The sequence below is a fragment of the Squalius cephalus genome, assembly GCF_949319135.1.
Source record: "Squalius cephalus genome assembly, chromosome: 10".
NCBI lineage: Eukaryota > Metazoa > Chordata > Actinopteri > Cypriniformes > Leuciscidae > Squalius > Squalius cephalus.
Genome location: NC_137131.1, coordinates 16,671,274 through 16,692,086, shown reverse-complemented (window position 1 = coordinate 16,692,086; position 20,813 = coordinate 16,671,274). Strand labels below are relative to the sequence as shown.

Here is a 20,813-nt window from a genome sequence, read left to right as displayed (position 1 = left end):
ATCGCTGTCCTCTGTCGCATCTCGACCTCTGTTCCGGAGCCAAATTTTGGCGAAATTTCGCAGGCAAAAAAGGCCCATTGTCTATAGCTCACACAGAAGTCATTCCATGTGACCAACTTGAACCCATTGTGAAAACTGCATGGGGAAATCTTTAGCCCTCACGCAAAATTCCTGATCGCATGGATTTTGCACGCAAAAATTAGCTACACAATGGTAAATGTGACCGCACTATTTATTTAATGATTCATTTATTCACAATGTGTTTAGCAAAGCAGCATCAGAAGTGACTTAACCTCTTCTCAGAGAGCCATTAAGTAGTATTTTTAAATCCCACAATGGGGCAGTCGTGGCCTAATGGTTAGAGAGTCAGATTGGTAACCCGAAAATTGTGGGTTCGATTCTCAACACCAGCAGGAAATGACTGAGGTGCACTTGAACGAGGCACCTAACCCTCAATCGCTCCCCGGGCACCATAGCAAAAATGGCTGTGTGTTATCTACTCACTACTCCTAATGTGTGTGCACTAACTTGGATGGGTTAAATGCAGAGGACAAATTCTGAGTATGGGTTTCCATACTTGGCCTTCACGTGTCACTTTCACATTACCAAGGCCTGTGAAATTTGATTCACATTGCTGTAGAATGGTAGCATTACAACGGACATCCCCAACGAGAGGTTATCGTTCCTTCCTATGGGCATCAAACCGGCATTCTTATGGTTACCAGCCATACCTACTAAGCAACACCATTTGGCTTGCAACCGCATCTATCATATCTAACCTTTCACTGTTGCTAACAACCTGGAGAGATAAATATTCTTGTTTTAAACAGTCGAAACCCAATTGGCTCTTCAGGAGTAGGGTTAGAGACTTCAGACTTAGTCAGTTATGTCTTCATCCAGGTCACTGTCTGGAGAGCCTCTGTGCCTGTACTCTGCTGTGTTGGACAAACGCTTCCAGGCATTGTCGGACTTGTTCCCCGTACTGAGGGACCTACCCAGACGTTTCACCGCTCGCTCTTCAGAACTGTCCTCTGTCTCAGCTTGACCTCTGTGTTCTGAAGCCTGATGGTGGAGATCATGCCTCAGATTTTCTAGATTCAGTGCCCATGGTCCCAACTTTTGCCAGTTCACTCTCTGGAAGGCCATAATGCAATGCAGATTGCCTCCAACCTATACAAATATTATTGAAATAACAAATATGTGAAACAATTCTAATGTCCAAATTATTGTACAAGTACCATCACCATACTCAACTCGCTTACCTTCTTGGTTTTGCGATACTGAATGCCTCTCTCTGTATGACGAATGTCCAAGTATTCTGGGTTCTGAGTATTCAGATCCGTCACAATATCTGCCCATCTGATTAAAAATGAGGTTAGAATGTGTGCGTCATATTTATAATTTGAACAAGTATTACCATTCCATAAAATGAACCATACTTTTTACAGTGGATTGCAGGGTGTTTCCTGCTTGGTTCACCAATGAGAATCCAGTGTTCCATCTCATTAAGTGGCAGTGACCCCCTGTAAAAAAAAAAAAAAAAGAAAGAAATGAGCTTTCTTTCTTAATTAGAAGAAAAAGTAATTTTCCTCTACACTTTCATGACATTTCATATTGTAATACCAGTGCTCAATAATAAGGATGGCCCAGGGTCAGTGCGAGAGATTTTTTTGACTTCTGGTGGATTGTCACTAATGCTGCATTCACATGCTTTCGGAATTATCATAAATACGAGTTTCCTAGTTAAAAATTGGACATGAACGCCCTCTCAAGTCGTATTTTCCACCGGGAAGTTGGCGTACCATAAATTTTAAACATGGCGGAGGGAAGAACGATTACTGCTGTGGCTGCTATTCTTTACTAGTTTTTTTCCACAACAGCTACATCACCTTGTCTTGTCATGGTAGTGCATATTTACAAATATGAATAACCATTTAAAGCGTAGATGTTGTATACACAATGAAAATAGCCTGCATTTGACTAAAATTCCAGAATTGTCAGCAAGCTGACTGTCTAGATAGCGCAGTGAATGCTTAATAATAGTTAAGCTAGAATAATAGTTGTCAATGAATCGGACGTTAAATATCAGTTTGGCTTTAATAAGATTTTCCTAATAAATATGCAAGAATAAACCTGTTGTCCTCCATGATTCCTGTTCTTCCCAACAACAAAGCACTTGAGCGCGACAAGCTCATAATCACAACTTCAGAAATGGGAACTAGGAAATTTCCGACAGCACATGAGGGCAGTATAAATCTTACATTCGTTGATCTTGTACGCTACTGTTCAAAAGTTTGGCGTCAGTAAGACTTTTTAATGATTTGGAGAGAAGTCTCTTATGCTCACCAAGCGTGCATTTATTTGATCAAAATAGTAAAAAAAAAAGTAATATTGTAAAATATTACAAAACTGTAATTTAAAACAACTTTTTATTCCTGTGATGGTAATGCTAAATTTTCAGCATCTATTACTCCAGTTAACAGTGTCATATGATCCTTTCACAAATCATTCTAAAATTCTGATTTGGTGCACAAGAAACATTTATTATTATTATCAATGTTAAAAACAGTTGTGCTGCTTACTATTTGTGTGGAAACTTTGATACATGTTTTCGAGATACTCTGATGAATAGAAAGTTTAATATAACTTACTTAAAAAAATATTATAACACTAATTTCTTAACCCAAAAATTACTGAACCCAAACATTTGAACAAGAATGTACATATGTTTGTTTGGATTAAAAACCTAAACATTTGGCATTCAAAAAATGAAAACAGTATATATATAAAAAATGTGTGTATGTATATATATATATATATACACACACACACTCACCTAAAGGATTATTAGGAACACCTGTTCAATTTCTCATTAATGCAATTATCTAATCAACCAATCACATGGCAGTTGCTTCAATGCATTTAGGGGTGTGGTCCTGGTCAAGACAATCTCCTGAACTCCAAACTGAATGTCAGAATGGGAAAGAAAGGTGATTTAAGCAATTTTGAGCGTGGCATGGTTGTTGGTGCCAGACGGGCCGGTCTGAGTATTTCACAATCTGCTCAGTTACTGGGATTTTCACGCACAACCATTTCTAGGGTTTACAAAGAATGGTGTGAAAAGGGAAAAACATCCAGTATGCGGCAGTCCTGTGGGCGAAAATGCCTTGTTGATGCTAGAGGTCAGAGGAGAATGGGCCGACTGATTCAAGCTGATAGAAGAGCAACTTTGACTGAAATAACCACTCGTTACAACCGAGGTATGCAGCAAAGCATTTGTGAAGCCACAATACGCACAACCTTGAGGCGGATGGGCTACAACAGCAGAAGACCCCACCTGGTACCACTCATCTCCACTACAAATAGGAAAAAGAGGCTACAATTTGCACGAGCTCACCAAAATTGGACAGTTGAAGACTGGAAAAATGTTGCCTGGTCTGATGAGTCTCGATTTCTGTTGAGACATTCAGATGGAGTCAGAATTTGGCGTAAACAGAATGAGAACATGGATCCATCATGCCTTGTTACCACTGTGCAGGCTGGTGGTGGTGGTGTAATGGTGTGGGGGATGTTTTCTTGGCACACTTTAGGCCCCTTAGTGCCAATTGGGCATCGTTTAAATGCCACGGCCTACCTGAGGATTGTTTCTGACCATGTCCATCCCTTTATGACCACCATGTACCCATCCTCTGATTAGGGATGGGCGATATCTTATCGTTTGCGATATACCGCTGAAAATTCTCCACACGATAAAAATTTGTCTCCTCGCGATAATAACGATAAGTCTAGTTGATGACGTAGTTTTGTGCGTGCCCTATTCACTGTTCACGTGCGGAGTGAAAACAAGCATGGCGGAAGGCGGAGGTGAGGCTGAGGAGAAGCTTGTTGTTAAGCGAGGAGCTACCTCCACAATTTGGAACTGGTTTGGTTACAGAAAATCAGATGAGCAGCAAACTACCGTAATATGCAAAGTTTGCAGAAACTACAGAACAGCGCGAGCGGGAAGCGGCATGAGGCGCCGGACTGGACAAAAGCGAAACGAACTGCGCGAGCGAGCGACAGTGCGCGAGAGAGACCGAGTGTGTCTGCGCGCGCGAGCGAAAGTGCGCGAGAGAGACCGAGTGTGTCTGCTCGCCTCATGCGAGCAGGGCTTATAAATGGGCTTATATGCTCCGAGAACGGACACTGCACGGACACTGCACTAGTGATATAAAACACACACACACACACACACACAGGTCTGTTAACTTACTTAAGCAATACTTTTAAAAAGGTAGTCTAATATTTTTCTGACTAACAAATTACTGACACAGTAAAGGGTAGATTTAAATAAATAAAAACGAAATTTAAATAAATAAAAACGAAATTTAAATAAATAAAAACGAAATTTAAATAAATAAATAAACGAAATTTAAATAAAGAAAAACGAAATTTAAATAAAGAAAAACTAAATTTAAATAAAGAAAAAAACGAAATTTAAATAAAGAAAAACGAAATTTAAATAAAGAAAAACTAAATATAAATAAAGAAAAAAAAGAAATTTAAATAAAGAAAAAAAAGAAATTTAAATAAAGAAAAACAAAATTTAAATAAAGAAAAAAAAAGGAAATTTAAATAAAGAAAAATGGAATTAAACAAAACACAACACAACTTAAACATAACATAAACTGATATTTTACAGAAGAAAATAATTTATCGTCATGTGTATCGTTATCGCAATAAATACCTGAAATTATCGTGATAAATTTTTTAGGCCATATCGCCCATCCCTACCTCTGATGGCTACTTCCAGCAGGATAATGCACCATGTCACAAAGCTCGAATCATTTCAAATTGGTTTCTTGAACATGACAATGAGTTCACTGTACTAAAATGGACCCCAAATGTAACCAGATCTCAACCCAATAGAGCATCTTTGGGATGTGGTGGAACGGGAGCTTCGTGCCCTGGATGTGCATCCCACAAATCTCCATCAACTGCAAGATGCTATCCTATCAATATGGGCCAACATTTCTAAAGAATGCTTTCAGCACCTTGTTGAATCAATGCCACGTAGAATTAAGGCAGTTCTGAAGGCGAAAGGGGGTCAAACACAGTATTAGTATGGTGTTCCTAATAATCCTTTAGGTGAGTGTATATATATATATATATATATATATATATATATATATATATATATATATATATATATATATATATATATATATATAATTATTTTATTTTTATTTATTTTTATATATGTTATATGCGCTGAATGATTGGTAATGTTTTTTTTTTTTTTGGTGTGGCAAGTAAAAGCTTGAACAAAAAAAGGGAAAGAAATAGGCCTGAATATATTATTTGAATTTTTCTTACAACCATAATGACCTGAATTTAACAAATATGAGAATAAAATGAAAACCAAAGTTGCTGTATGTTGTACCTGTATGCTTTGGCTGCTTTTAGTGGTGTAGCTTCATAGCCCACAGGGCAGAAGTAGTGATTCTGACAGTGGTAAATGTAGGCCATTGATTCATCTTTGAGTCCCTGCGTCAGCTTCAGCAGCGCCCCCTCAGCTAGAAGGAACACACATGCTCTATAATATGCAACTAAAGTATTTTTATGACAGAATAATATTCTTTTATAATAGATAAACTGTCTATATCTAAACCCAAACATAAGATTAAGGAAATGTCAGACTCGATTATTACATTTTAACTACTGTCTGCTGACTCTGCTTTACAAACTAGATCAAAAGAGTATTTGTAGAACAATATGCTGTTGCAGCCTCTGATATGAACTGTTATGAAAAAGGATTCAGAATTCACACACCTGTCTCTCCTGCTGTCTTGTGCTTCCCATGAGGTTTGTACAGAATATAAGAGCATCCCCGGACACGAAAATTATCGTTGATTTGTCTGAACCATCTGCACCAATATAAAAATACATATTGTACACAAAAAAATCAAAGTTTGGGGTCAGTACGATATATATTTTTAAGAAATTAATACTTTTATTCATCAAGGATGCAATTAAATTGAACAAACGTGACAAAGAATTTTACATTGTTAAAAAATATATATTTAGAAATTTCAATTAATCAAAGAAACCTGAAAAAAATGTATCACGGTTTTCAAAAAAGCAGCACAAATGTTCCCTTTCGATACGGTTCACTTGTGTTGCGTCGCTAGATGCGATAGGGGGGAAAACTCCTTTTTCTCCGAATGTTGAAGCCTTACTGAATTTGGCTGAGCAGTGTAATCTACACAAACCTATGGCGATGCACAAACCAATTGGTGTGCAACAAGAAACCGTTCCACCGGCCCACAGCGAGTCAGGCTTTTACAGCTGCTACTTCCTCGTCCCCAAAAAGGATGGCGGCCTAAGGCCCATCCTGGATCTCGGGCATCTGAACCGCGCCCTTATGAAACGCCCATTCAAGATGTTAACATTGAAGCAAATCCTCTCGCAAGTGTGCCAAGGGGATTGGTTTTTCTCAGTGGATCTGAAAGATGCCTAATTTCATATCCAGATTGCGGACTGTCTCTGTCACCGCGCAATTTCACGAAGTGCAGGGATGCAGCCCTCTCCCCTCTGAGACAGAATGGAGCACGCATCCTGAATTACCTCGACGACTGGCTCGTTTTAGCCCAGTCGGAGCCTGAGTTAGACACTCACAGATCCTTGCCCTGTTTGAGTTAAACACTCACAGATCCTTGCTCCTCAGCCATTGAGAATGCCTGGGACTCAGGATCAACTTAGCCAAGAGCTCACTATCTTCCAGCCAGCGAATCGCTTTCCTATGAGCAGTTCTCGACTCGGCCCAAATGCATCAAACGAATCATGAAGGACAGACACACAGTCCTTCTGGTGACTCCCTTTGGCGGACCCAGCCTTGGTTCCCCGAGTTGATGCAGCTGCTAGCAGCAGCCCCATGGCCAATTCCCCTGAGGAAGGACCTCCTTTCCCAGGTGAAAGGAATGATTTGACACCCCCAACCCGAGTTGTGTGCCCTCCATGTATGGCCCCTTAATGGGAACTTACGGACATCCTAGAAAGAGTCCTAAACATTGTCTCTGAGGCTAGAGCCCCGTCCACGAGACACCTCTACTTCCTTAACCCTTATATTACCTTAGTTTCCTGTTTACACTCAGTGCATTTGGGGTCTATATGACCCCAAAGATGCACAGAGCTTTTGTACAAGAAATATACATTTTAATAATACAAATTATATATCATTTTTTTCGTTTACTTCTCATCTATATTTTTATGCTGTGTTTTGGGGGATATGAAGTACTTTTTTACCTATTTACTGCAAAATTCCTCAACTACACCATTAGCATACGTATGAAATATAACATTTTTATGAAAAAAACACATTTATGATGATCAAATTTAAATATGAGTTGTTTCTGGATATTGATCTAGGTGTTAGATGCAGAATTCTGCCATCTGGTGGTTAGATGTTTTTTTGTAGATAATATAGTTTTAGCCACAAAGTGTAATTACCATATACTTCCAGCAGAGGCCCCATAGAGATCCATTCATTTTTCTGGATGTGACTTATTGCTCTTATAACAACTTTTTTGATGAATTATATATTTAAACATTTTAAAATACATTAAATCAGTATTGTGTCAAAGTTTAGAATTTTTTTTTTTGTTGTTTGAGGTCTTTTGAAGTGTCTTATTGCAATAATGCTATATAAATTTGCAATAATGTCACATAAGTTGCCACTAAAAGAAACTACTTGATTGCAATTGCATATTATTTCAATAATAGAAATGTATAAAATGATTAACTTTAGAATAAGAAATAAATTTAAAAAAAAAAAAAAAAAAAAAAAAAAACAGTAAAAAAAAAAAAAAAACAGCTATAGGCGGATAGGAATAGGAGTGAAAGTAAACACACTGTGTGTCTGTGTGTGTTTGTGTGCATGCACGTGCATGTGTGTGTGTGTAATCATGCTCATTCCACATTTTTTTTTTCTCTAGTACCAGGCCTTCATTTATGTGTGAACATTTTTAGATTCATGCTGGAATTATTGATTTTATTTACCAATTTCAATAAAAATGCTCTCTTTTGCAGTCACACTTGTTTGTTTGTGTTTGTCTCTCTGTGTATGTGATCTGTGTGTAGTCATGTTCTTTCCACGCTGCATTTGTGCTCCCATACCATACCTTCATTTATGTGTGAAATTTTTTAGATTTATGCAGAAATTATTGATTTTATTTCCCAATTTCTATAAAAATGCTCTCTATTGCAGTCACACCTCTCTCTGTCTGTGTGTGTATTTGTGTCTGTGTGTGTGTGGGCGCATATGTGTGTGTGATAATGTTCATTCCACATTGCATTAGTGCTCTAGTACCAGGCCTTCATTTATGTGTGAGAATTTTCAGATTTATGCTGGAATTATTGATTTTATTTGTCAATTTCTATAAAAATGCTTTCTATTGGAGTCACACCTGTGTGTGTGTTTGTGTGCGCGAGCATGTGTGTGTGCAAGTGATCATGTTCGTTCCACATTGCATTTGTGCTCGAGTACCAGGACTTCATTGTGGTATTAAAATTTTCAGATTTATTCTGGATTTATAGATTTTTTTTGACAAATGAAAAATAAAAACCCATTTTTTCCCGATTTTCCCATTCATTTCAATGTGGGGTCATATTGACCCCAAAGGTCATGAGTGTGACTTTTTTTTTTACATGCCTTTAGAACAACCGAATCAAGCCCAGTTTTTTTGTGTGTGTATAGATAGATAATGTAGGAAAAGTCACCAAATTTTATTCCACTGAGATGAAGGGAACCATTTTTTTTAATGAAAGAAAAGTCGCTTGGGGTCATATTGACCCCAAAGGACAAATGAGGGTTAAGTGGTCTGTTTTCTCCAACTGTTGTACAGCTCGGAACAAAGACCCAACTTCCTGTAACTGTTTTTCCTATAAGGGCAGATGGACACGGGCAGCCATAGCAGCATACCACGCTCCAGTGGCCGGCCAGTCTCTAGGCAGGAACAACCTCCCTTCGAGCCGCTACAGTTGGCCGAGCTGCAGCCACTTTCGCTTAAGACCGCTCTCCTGTTAGCTTTAGCATCGGCCAAGCCATTGGGCCTAATGACTGCAAAGTCGTCCTCAAACCAAGACACGGCTTATGAGCCCAAGGTGCTACTAAGATGAGTGTGAATTACACTTACTCTGCCCCATTCGGGCCCTAATGCTGGGGCCACGCCACATGATATTCGGGCCGATTTCTCCCCTTCCGATAATCCTAAGTGAAGTCCCAATTATCTTGATGGTTCTACAGATGATCTTATCAGATTTTCATGTGTTAAGAGTGACAGAACCTGCTCGGAAGAACGTCGGAGCCGCCCCGATCGCAAAACATGTTGAATATTTACGATCTGAAATCCTGATGTTTGGGGGGAACCCCAAGGACAAACGTGCACGTACTATGTTGATTGTCAGGTGGAATGAAACGATACCCAATCAGAAAGGAGCCTGCACTACAAGCCGGAGTCCTCTCTGTTTAACTGGGTTTGAGCTCAGAGTGAGCTCAGCCCACTAGTATCCCACTGGAGGCTCCATCTCATGGTCCGAGCCCCTTTTTCTAGTCGGGCAAATACCTTGCCCTTGCTTAGCCCTACTGCCCTCTAGACCCTTATATACAAGTGTCTAAGACTGGGGCCTTAAGCCTGGAACACACCAAGCCGACGCCGACAAACTAGCGCTAATGAAAGCAGACTGTGTTGTTGCCTCGCGGCGGGGTAAAAAGCTGCACTTGAACACACCGAGAGAACTACTGCCGACTGTCAGCTAGAAGGCACGTTTTGCACCTGCGTGTAAATGAGACAACTGTCTATTTCTGCAGATATATTTGTCTATATTCGTCATTCAAAAAGGGAAACCGACGCTGCCGGCTGCAGATACACAAACCATAAACAAAGCAGTGCGTGCTTACAGTTTTGAATATCAATCCTGCTAAACATTTTCTTTATTCCACTCCTCTCATGTTAATACTGAAATCTTCACCAAGTAACACTCAGGTAAGATGACGTAACAGAACAGCCTTCTATCTGTACCGTTTTGACTTCTTTGCTCGCTGTTTTGCTGTTATTCTCGTGCACTGACTCGTTCACTAAGCTGAACAGCCAATCAGAGTTCCCTCTTTCACCGACGGCCAGACGCCAATTCAACATGTTGAATCGGCCGAAAAAAAGCCGTCGAGGACCAATTTCAGCCGACGGTGCGGAACACACTGAGGAAACTTAGCCTGTAAAACACCAAGCCGACGGTCGGCCGTCGGGCAGTTGTAGTGCGTCGGCCGACCGTCGGCTTGGTGTGTTACAGGCTTTAGAACGATTGTTGTTCTGCAATCATAGCACGGCATGATTGGATTAGTTACCCATTGCAATATAAGTGAACCGTATCGATAGGGAACGTACTTGGTTACTAACATTACAGGAATGCGTATTGTGTAGCTGGCCGTGCTATTGACGAACGCCTACATGACTAGGCGTTCGTCACTTTAGTTGAGTTGATCTCAATCCTATGGCGAGACGGGCCCGTTTTATAGATGGATGCTCCGCCCATTCTGACAGGCTGCAGACACTGGTTCGCGCAGGTCCGCTGCATCGCCATACGTTCGTGCAGATTACACTGCTCAGCCAATAGGCTCCTGCTTTGGCTTGTGCAGTTTATAACAATAAGCAACTTTGGTGAGCACAAGAGACTTTTTTTTCCAGACCCCAAACGTTTTAATGGTTATGAATGTATGTTAACACATTTTGGGAAACTGTTAAAATGCAAAAACTACAGTAAACTCACCGCATCAGAGTGGCATTGCCGGTGAACGGCCCAAACTTGATGTCTTCAAACGGAGGCTGGAAACCAAGTATATTCAGGGCTTCTTCTTGAGAAATAGGTGGAAGACTAAACAAATCAAACCTAAAGGTTACTCTTTGCAATTTCTACCAGACCACATTAGAAGTCTTAAAATAGATCAAGTGAATGTGCTGTTTTTGCTCCTAAAAATACATATTACTTGGTATACTTTTGAACAGTGTCCCAAGTCTCATGCAATAAATCAGCAGAGGCCGAACCAAAAATGATATCATTTACAATATGAAATTAGCTAGCTGTTGATAAATTTCAGCAAGGAACACACCTGCCTGCTCCTAGAGTACTGTAGAGAAAGTTCCAACAAGAAACAAGTGAAGAGATTCCACAAGATGTTTTATACTGGGGTCGGCTGATGCAGTACCTTAAACATCAGAGAGGAGTGGTTAAACGTGCACTTTTTGAGTCTCATTTCTCATTCATTAGTGTATTACCATCTACGGAGGTCCAAGACTTTTCTCTGTTTGATCTCCTCCAGAGAGGCTTGTGGTGGGAGATCTTGCAGGTTTCTGCTGAGCCTGTCAGACGATTTCATTTTCTTAGAGTTGAATTTCTTTAAATTACCTGAGGAAACATACTTAATCCTTTAAAATCATTCTAGGTAATATATATTAATATATATATTATACTCATTCTGGTTCAAATTTACACTCGCTTATCAAGTAGAATTTTATCACAAGAATTTGTTTCACTGGAATATATAAAAGACCCTTAAAATGCAGTTAAAAATGGCTTAGCTGAAGTTTGGATAAAGTTAACTCAATGTTAAGCTTCATTAAACGTATGTAGAGAGCATGATTATCATTCTGAATCTGCTCTGAGTACTTTGTCTTAGCAAAGATTCCTCAGATCAGTAATTCCAGTCTAACCATTTCTAGACTCTGTTTGATCAGGCACTGTGATGGCACACATCCAATGCATTCTCTCTATAAACGCTGAATCTGGGAATAATTACAAATTAGTTAGGTGAAATCCATGTGACATAGTCACTTGTGTCAGTGCATCATCACTGCAGTTACATAAATCACAGCAGATGGTCAATGAGCTCATTTTCCTGGCATATTTTGCTCAACAGCTTGTAAAATAAAAATGACCCTGATATTTTTGTAACTTTTCAGATTTCACTATTACCGATAATAAAATTATTGTCATAATAAGCTTAAACATTATTTTCAAAGGATTCTTCAATGTGATCTGTGGTCTGCAGCAAAAATTCCCAAAACATGATAATGCCCTATCCTGACCTGAAATATATAGGCAGCTTTATATTTTCATTTATTAAAACAATTTATATTGTGAGAAAAATATTAAATGTTATATCATGAAAACAACTAAATCTAATGTTCCCTGAATTAAATAATTGGAAGAAATTTAAAAAGTTGGAAAACTCCTGGTCAACAGTATGTAGATGTTTGTGATCATTTTAGAGAGACTCATACTTGTTTTGGTTTTCCGGGTTAAAACCACATCAAAATCAGAGGTGTCAATCTCCCAGGCCAGCACAGGCTTGTTGCTGGATGACACAACCTCCATATCACAGTTCCCATCTAAAGACACACTTATTCCCCCTGAGTGACACTGGGAGGGGGTTGCAGTGTTAGTCTTGACTAATGATACCCCGGTGTCTGGATTGGTTGGTGGTGCATCTTCAGATGTGATTACGGGTCGGGCTCGGTTGAGCAGAGCATAGTCCGAGCAGACGGTGTAGAACTTCTCTCGGGAGTGTGTTACAGGGCAGGTCCAAGGAAGCTGGAGCTCTGCGCTGGAGGCCCGTCGCACCCGCAGCGCATCACTCGTCAACGGGCTCAGGAAGCTGCGCTCGCGCTCATCCTCTCTGCCCGGGGCCCGTGACGGGGCCTCTTGATCAGTTCTAGCAGATCCGTTGGCACCTTCACTTTCCACAGTGTTAGGCATTGAACGGAGAACTGGGATGACGGTTAGGAGAATACAGGTGTACTCCAGCTGTGACGGCTTGGTCCCAGAAGAGAGCTCAAAGAAAGAATCTCATCCACTGACTACAATTAAGAATAAGACAGAAAGTGCAATAATAATAATATTATATATATATATATATATATATATATATATATATATATTAGTGCTGTCAAATCGATTAATCGTGATTAATCACATCTAACATAAAAGTTTTTGTTTACATATAAGTATATATATATATAGGTGTCTATAATATGTGTGTTTTTATATATTATAATTATATGTCTGTGTATGTCTATCGACTATATATATATATATATATATATATATATATATATATATATAGTCGATATACACACACACAAATACATATAATAGGCTATATAAAAACACAAATATTATGTAAACAAAAACTTGGTTGATTTTTTGTAAAATAAGGTGTGGTGTGACACTGTTGTCTCCATCACCATGATTATAGTCCCTACACTAAGCCAGAGATTGCTATTAATTGAAATTATGAAACTGACAATAGCTTTAAACGACGTTTAATCTCCTATATAGATTAATGGTACCACATGGTTGAATTCGACCTACATCATCATCATCGTCAACAACCTACCATCGTTTTAGGTCATTATTTATCGATGATGGTCGGTAGGCATCATTTCAGAAATAGATTGTAAGATAAATCGCTGCAATGTAAGTTTAAACCACCGAGAACACCATACACATAATATAACGTTAGATATCTGAATAATATAGCTAACGTTATACACCATCAATGTAGCATCAATGAGCTCTTCGAAAGAATTTAACCCTTACATGCTTGCGGTTTCATAGCGCAAATATTTTTCCTTATTTAACGTTACTTAACCTTAGTTAAAATATTAATAATAAACACCTACCTTGACAATTCTGCAGGAATAATTTATGTATAATGCTCTGCGCGAGCTCTCTGTTTGACTGCCTAGCTGTGTTTTAACGGGCTCTACCAATCTCAAAGACAGGGGTGTTTTACGACATAGAAATTTATTATTTCCTTTATCGGATTTAAACGGTCTACATAACGGTGTACCGTTTTATTGAATACATTTTAAAAATGCTCGTATAATACATGCAATGTTATGGCAAATAGTTTTGTAAATGAAGATAGTCGTAAAGATGGCCCCACCTCCGTTGTTCTTTCAGGGGAAGTAGAGCATGGTTGTCTTTAAAGAGGACTGAACTGCCTGTCAGTGAACTACTGAACTGAAGGAGGTGAAAAGACCTGGGTAGGTAAGCAACAAGAATCAAATAAAGCGAGTTTATGAAGTGTGGCTAAAAACTAAAGCATGGTTCCATGAGAAACAATTTATTGAAAATATGTTCCCTGGACCCTGTTAAACGCATATGCTCTTATAATACGTATTTTGTAGAAAGTTACCTGATCAAAACTTGATTGTTGATGCATCATGACACCTCAAAGCTTTTTTTTTTTACTAGATATTTTTTACTCCAATTTTACTATTATTATTATTATTATTATTATTATTATTAATAAAATGAACTGTATATTGACCATTTTTGGACAGTGTTGATTAAAAAATAATAATAAAATGGCTCACATTAGCTGAGTTGTTAGCAATACTTAATGTTTTGAAATAAGTCTCTTATGCTCATCAAGCCTGCATTTATTTGATCAAAAATACAGAAAAAAGCTGTAATATTGTGAAATATTATTACAATTTTAAAATAATGGTTGTCTATTTTAATATACTTCAAAAAATATTTAAAATGTATTTCTGTGATGCAAAGCTGAATTTTCATCAGCCATTACTTCAGCCTTTAGTGTCACATGATCCTTCAGAAATCATTCTAATATGCCGATTTGCTACATAGTTATTATTATCAGTGTTGAGCAGTTTTGTGCTGCTTCATATTTTTTTTTATAACCTGTGATACTTTTTTCAGGATTCTTTGATGAATAAAAAGGGGGGAAAAAAGAAAAGCATTTATATTAAATTCAAAAGTTTGGGCTCAGTAATTTTTTGCTTTCATTTTTTGAAAGAAATTAATACTTTTATTGAGCAAGTTTGTGTTAAATTGATAAAAAGTGATAGTAAAGATTTGTATTGTTAGAAAAGATTTCTTCTTAAGGTATCATTGTGTAATAGCACAATTATATTTGATGTGATAAAAGATTAGCATGAAAAAAATAGGTGTATTCAGGTTGATTGGGACATTTCAAGTCATTTCAAAGGCTATGAGTGTCCCATTCAACCTACATTTACCCCTATATATAATTATATTTAATAATGTATATATATATATATATATATATATATATATATATATATATATATATATATATATTCATGTTAACCTTTTATCACATCAAATATAATATTAGCGCTATTACACAATGATTTACAGAAAGTTTATGACAATGCCTTACCTTAAGAACAAATGGTGCAATACCAAGCACTGAGTTGGTTACAAATCAACTAGTAGTTACTAATCTCCAGATAACATCCCAAACCTGTATAGTGTGATCAAGTGTCCTTACTTGACTGATGTTTCTAGAATCTAACCAGCATGGCTTGCAAGCTGCTAATAATCGATACAGACTGTGGCATAGATGATGCTCTGGCCATCATAGTTGCTCTTGCAGCTCCCGATGTGAAGGTGTTGGGCATCACCTGCTGCTTTGGGAACACTGATGTGGATAATGTATGTCAGAATGTGGTGCGAGTACTGTCAGTCTGTCAACAAACCCAGGTATGTGCATTTAAAACAGTACCAATACAAATGTCAAGAACTAAGATGAGATAATAGCATTTTATTGTATTGTTTTCCCTCAGATTCCAGTCTTCAAAGGGTCTGCTGGTCCTCTAGTTAGATCTGACACACCATGTAAAGATCATTTTGGCACAGATGGACTTGGAGATGTTCTGCAGAACTCTGAGATTTGGAAGAGGCAGATACAGAAAGAGCATGCCGTTCATGCCATGATACGACTGGTGAATGAAAACCAGGGAGAGGTAAGAAAAACGAATAACCCCCTTTAGTTATAGAATATTGATGTAAAAGTTTGAATAGAAACATTCAAGCACAATATGTAACATTTTCTATCAACTTGCGTATTAGTTTGTTTTTAGTTAATAAGCTTTGTTTTAGTTCATTTGAACTCAAATCACACATTTTGAGTCTCTATGGATCCACTTTGCAGTATTTGTTTAGTTTTGTTGGCCATGTAGTGTTTAGATTATTTTTTATTTACCTCAGAGATCCTAAAGAACAGTATGTGAGAGGACCTGAATCTTACAAAAAATAAATATTTAAAATAAGCTAAAATGTAAGCTAATATATTTTTTAAAATATAACTGGTTCCCTTAACTGCTATTTTTATTTAAAAATCAGGGTTGTAAAATAATCTGATAGAAAAATAATTAAATAAGAACCCTGTAAACACCATCAACTAGAAAAGTCATGTATACACTGGTAATACAAATTATATGCCCTGATGTGATTGAAACTTTTAGTATATATTTTTTTAGGATATTAACACTCATGGTTTCCATTAAAAAAAAAAAAAGTTTGAAAAAGAGCAGCATTGTCATTACAGAAGTATCAAGAAATAACTTGAAGTGCAATCATATATTGTTTTCAACAATGGTTAAGCTCAAAAAGATTAAGAACCACTGGGTAAGAATGTTTAAAATGCAGGTAGTGAACTCTCCTGAATGTTGTGATGCCATCTTGTGGTTGACAATGGAATGCGCTTAAACATCCCTGTTTGTTTACATACACAGGTATCTCTCATTGCTCTTGGTCCACTCACTAACTTGGCTTTGGCTGTTAATTTAGACCCCACTTTCCCTCAGAAACTCAAGGATCTGTATATTATGGGCGGTAATATGGAAGGTAAGAAAATAAGCTGCTGTACAGGTACCTCCAAATTGTACTTTTTATATCAGTGATTATGTATAACATAAAAGCCAGTGCTGAGAACAGCACAGGTCAAGACACGCTCCCCTAATCGGGTCTCTTTCTATCGAGCTTCATCTCCCCACACTGTCCACTGTTAAATCTTCCAGGGAAGGGAAATCTGACACCAACGGCAGAGTTTAATTTTAGAATGGACGCTGAATCAGCTTACGTAGTTTTGGAGGAATATACCTGCTCAACACACATCGCAACCTGGGAGTTCACTTGCAGAAACAAACTGTCTTGGGTAAGAGCCCCCAACATGAGCAAAATCCATTCTTGCGTGAACATTATAGGCCTGACTTGTGTACTTCATATTTTTCCAGGAGTGTTTTGATGAGCTGGTCAATCAGGATACATCAGCTGCTCGATTCATGAAGAAGATAACCTCCAAGTGCTGGGCCTTCTCTAGAGAGCTTTCCATCAACAGCAACAAAGATGTGCTCTTTGGGCAAGGGTTTGTGCCCTACGATGCCTTTGCCGTGGCAGCTTGTGTGGACAGCAGCGTGATTACAGAGAGTGTACAGTGTGCCGTTCGCGTGGAGGTACAAGGTGTATTGGGACGAGGCATGATGGTTGTGGACCAAGCCAATACTCTGAAGAAAGGCCATCTTGCGTTTGTGATGAAGACGTGTGACCTTAAAAAGTTCAGCTTGATGCTCAAATCTTCTTTACAATTAGCATAGAAATAAGCTTCTTTGCAATGCATTTGTATTACATGAAGAAAGTGTCCCTGTTCTGTCACTCACCCTCCTGTCATTTCAAACCCACAAGACTTTCATACATTTTCAAAAACACAAATAAAGATGTTTTTCTGTCCCTTCACTTAAAGTCCACACAACTTCAAAAAGTTCATAAAGACATTGAGAAGTAATCCATATAAATCATGCATTGATCACTGATTAAATGCAAAATAAATAAAAAAAAAATCTAAATTGCGTGTCTCTCTTCAGAAGACTTGAAATAAAATGTTAATATGGATTGTTAGTCTTTATGAACTTTTTGAAGCATCAATGGACTTTCAATGGAGGGACAGGAATCTCTCAGGTTTTATTAAAAACATTTGTTTCGGAGATGAAAGGACGTGTTTGAAATAACATAAGGACGAGATGACAATTACTGTCCCTTTAAGCAAATTAAAATTTATACAGAAATAAAATGAGTCAATATTCCAGCCTGATATGTTTATTTCAACCAATGAGACCAAACGCTCACTCTTGAAGTGACAAATGAATGATGAACAGAACACATTTCAAGTTCTTTAAGATCCCTCAAATTAAAAGCCAATTTCAGCAAATGAAGCTTTTCGCTCCAAGCTGAGGCCAATTAAAATAAAATAAAATCTCAACTTCTGAATGCTTTTACGATTTGGCTTGGACTTAGAGGGGTTCAAATCAATGTGGTAATCGTAGTCTAAACCACTTTTATCTTCCCAAATGTTAAATCAACCAAGAAGTGTGGCCAGACAATGCCAAGAATGAAATCATCAAACCAATATAACAGCATTTTGTAGGAGTGGGGATTTACGCAAAGTGCTTATTTTAAGGTTGAGTAATACTGCATCTTGCATTTTAATACAATAATACTGGATCATATACTTTAATTCCAAACAATGCAGTATTACTCAAAACAGGGAATCTCTAAAATGGTAAAGAAAAATACCCCTACAAGGGCAATAGCATTAAACCAATGTCGTCAATTTTTCGTTCACTTTGTCTGTTAAAATGAACTTAAGGCATTTTTATACCCCACTAAAATAAATAGGTCTGAATTCTGAGGTCAATTGGAATTGCAACACTGGGTTTCCAATGGACATTTGTACCATTACAATTCAAGATTTTTTCCAATCATTAAAATGATCTTGGTGTACACCATACTATTCAACCAGGAAAAATAAAACAAGATTAGAAACCACTGCATTTTCTTATGCTCAGTGAGGCTGTTCTGCCTCAGATGCCATTGTTGTCGGGGCTGTTGGGCCAGGGCTCTGAGTTCCAGCGATTGAGTGAGGGAGACCACCCCATGTTCCAAGGGTTGTAGGTGCGACCCACGTCGTTGGGGGCAGGTGTGGGTGGTGCGGTGTGGCTGACCAAGTCAGGGAGAGCGGAGGAAGGAGGAGGGTTGAAGGGGTGCAGGGTGGAGTCGTTGCCAGTGGACCAGATGGACCTGCTGAAGGACCAGGGACTGCGCGCACTGCCCAAAATGGACTAAACACAAGCAGAAAGAGAAAGACTATCATCTCATAACCAGCAAAACGACATTTATATACTGTATATAGTCATGGGAAATCTGAAACATGTTAAGCATCTAGCTTATTGCTATACTGTATACACACACACTACTACTCAAAAGTTCTGAGATGGTAAGATTTTTTTTTAAAGTCTCTTATGCTCCCAAAGGCTGCATTTATTTGATAAAAAAAAAAAGTAATATTGTGAAATAGTATAGCCGTTATTACTCCTTTTCTATTTTAATATATTTTAAATGCAATTTGTTCCTTTTGATGACAGCTGAATTTTCAGCAGCCATTACTTCAGTATTCAGTGTCAAATGATCTTTCAGAAATCATTCTAATGCTAATATAAATGTCTTTATAATATATATGTCTTTACTGTTACTTCTGATCAATTTATTGCATCACTGCTGAGTAAAAATCTTAATGACCCCAAACTTTTACAATAATGTAGTCTGTGTAATGGCTCAAGATTCATCTGAAAATAACCTTGATAACAAAAAATGCGGGAAGCGTCACTGAGGTTTCAATATACTCCATGATTGTAGTTTTAAATGTTCTTTATGGGATCAAAGGTGTGGATGAGACAAGCTGACAAGGAAGAGATATCTTACAGTTGTTGGAGTTGATGGGGATCCAGTGCTGGTAGCCCAGGTGTTACCAGGCTCAGTCTCCCAGATGGACGGAGACACTGGAGTGTACTCAGGCCAACTCTGCTGGGGCTCTGAACTCTTGGGAACGGTCATGCCTCTGAAAACTGATAGAGAAAATAACCATGATATTGGATACATTGGCATTGCAAACTGGAATTTACAGGGATGTGATTTTTCCACATTGATATGGATTTCCATATTTCCTGCCCTGAAAAAAACCACATGAGTTGCTAATATCCAAGAAAAAAAATGGTTTTGGGGAAGGGTGGTGGTTACTGTATGATGATTGAAATCAAAATGGCCTTAAACAATTACTAAAAGTTTACTGAAAAATGTTACGTTCTCCAATACTTTATCTTTGCAGCCGACACAGACTCAAAATCACTAGTATATTAATAAACAATTAAAACGTCTCCTTGCTTTTTTTTTCCCGACACAATGATAATCATTATTTTTGCCAGTGCTTTGCAGCAAGCTTTATGAGCACTTGAGTGCGGAATATGCATATTCCACCCCCAGTATATATTTAAGTATTTCAATTAATAAAAATGTGCGATTAGTCGACTAATGGCTTAAATGAACAACTACTAGTCGACTAGAAAAATCTTTAGTCAGGGGCAGCCCTAGTATTATTGCAATATTTTTTTATAATAATAATAATTGCCTTGGGTTCAGGCGTGGTTTTCCTTCCTTTTTGTCTTTAGCTGATCACATGCCTGATTTTTTGCATTTTATTTTTAAATTGAAATTTTAAATATAGACTGTTTTTTTTGCATACCTCCAGAGAGATTAAGTGGGTTGTTGGGTCCAAAAGCAGAGAAGGAGTTAACTGGACCAAACGGGGGGCTGCTAGTGGTGTCTATTGGGCTCCAGAGTCCAGAGCTAAAAGATGCACAATGACATTATAAATATACTTTGACATTATAAAAACATTGATTAAGCAATGCATTAAGCAATGTTTCGTTATGAAGGCACTGCACCTGTCAGATCCATCACTCTCAACTGATGTCATGTGAGACAGTGGCACCTTCCCCAGACTGTCAGCTTTACTAGCTGAGCCACTGCCACCTGTGAAAACAAGAGCACACAACTTGTATAACATTTACACATAAATGTGTTGGCACTTTAAAAATAAATATCAGTTAATGGTA

General features: G+C 38.0%; 3 protein-coding genes across 6 annotated transcripts in view; 1 reads left to right on the top strand and 2 right to left on the bottom strand.

Annotated features, from left to right (window-relative positions):
- Positions 1 to 876: 876 nt before the first annotated feature.
- Positions 877 to 13,985, bottom strand: LOC307165778 (basic immunoglobulin-like variable motif-containing protein; the record flags this gene model as incomplete). Its single annotated transcript, XM_079883744.1, has 10 exons — positions 13,716 to 13,985; positions 12,315 to 12,890; positions 11,310 to 11,439; positions 11,144 to 11,239; positions 10,804 to 10,908; positions 5,812 to 5,906; positions 5,423 to 5,555; positions 1,440 to 1,523; positions 1,263 to 1,359; positions 877 to 1,170 (listed from the first exon to the last, which is right to left on the bottom strand). Exons 2-10 carry the CDS (start codon positions 12,787 to 12,789, stop codon positions 877 to 879), a joined length of 1,509 nt encoding a protein of 502 aa, XP_079739870.1. The 5' UTR covers positions 12,790 to 12,890; positions 13,716 to 13,985.
- Positions 13,986 to 13,998: 13 nt separating this feature from the next.
- Positions 13,999 to 17,935, top strand: LOC307165780 (uncharacterized protein). Of its 2 annotated transcripts, none has more exons than XM_079883746.1 (6): positions 13,999 to 14,081; positions 15,373 to 15,567; positions 15,651 to 15,830; positions 16,602 to 16,713; positions 16,887 to 17,023; positions 17,103 to 17,935. In XM_079883746.1, the coding sequence occupies exons 2-6, from the start codon at positions 15,385 to 15,387 to the stop codon at positions 17,460 to 17,462; spliced, it is 972 nt and encodes a 323-aa protein (XP_079739872.1). In that variant the 5' UTR covers positions 13,999 to 14,081; positions 15,373 to 15,384; the 3' UTR covers positions 17,463 to 17,935. The 2 variants fall into 2 exon arrangements, with proteins under 2 accessions (XP_079739872.1, XP_079739873.1); XM_079883747.1 differs by having other exon boundaries at positions 13,999 to 14,085.
- Positions 17,936 to 17,945: 10 nt separating this feature from the next.
- The window catches only part of tmem131 (transmembrane protein 131), a 36,109-nt gene continuing 33,241 nt past the window's right edge, over positions 17,946 to 20,813 (bottom strand). For all 3 annotated transcript variants that reach the window (XM_079883741.1, XM_079883742.1, XM_079883743.1), the window contains 4 exons: positions 20,643 to 20,730; positions 20,441 to 20,544; positions 19,624 to 19,766; positions 17,946 to 18,983 (listed from right to left, as the gene is read on the bottom strand). In XM_079883741.1, coding sequence (XP_079739867.1) covers positions 18,726 to 18,983; positions 19,624 to 19,766; positions 20,441 to 20,544; positions 20,643 to 20,730 — 593 coding nt within the window. In that variant the 3' untranslated portion in view covers positions 17,946 to 18,725. The remainder of the gene's footprint in view (positions 18,984 to 19,623; positions 19,767 to 20,440; positions 20,545 to 20,642; positions 20,731 to 20,813) is intronic.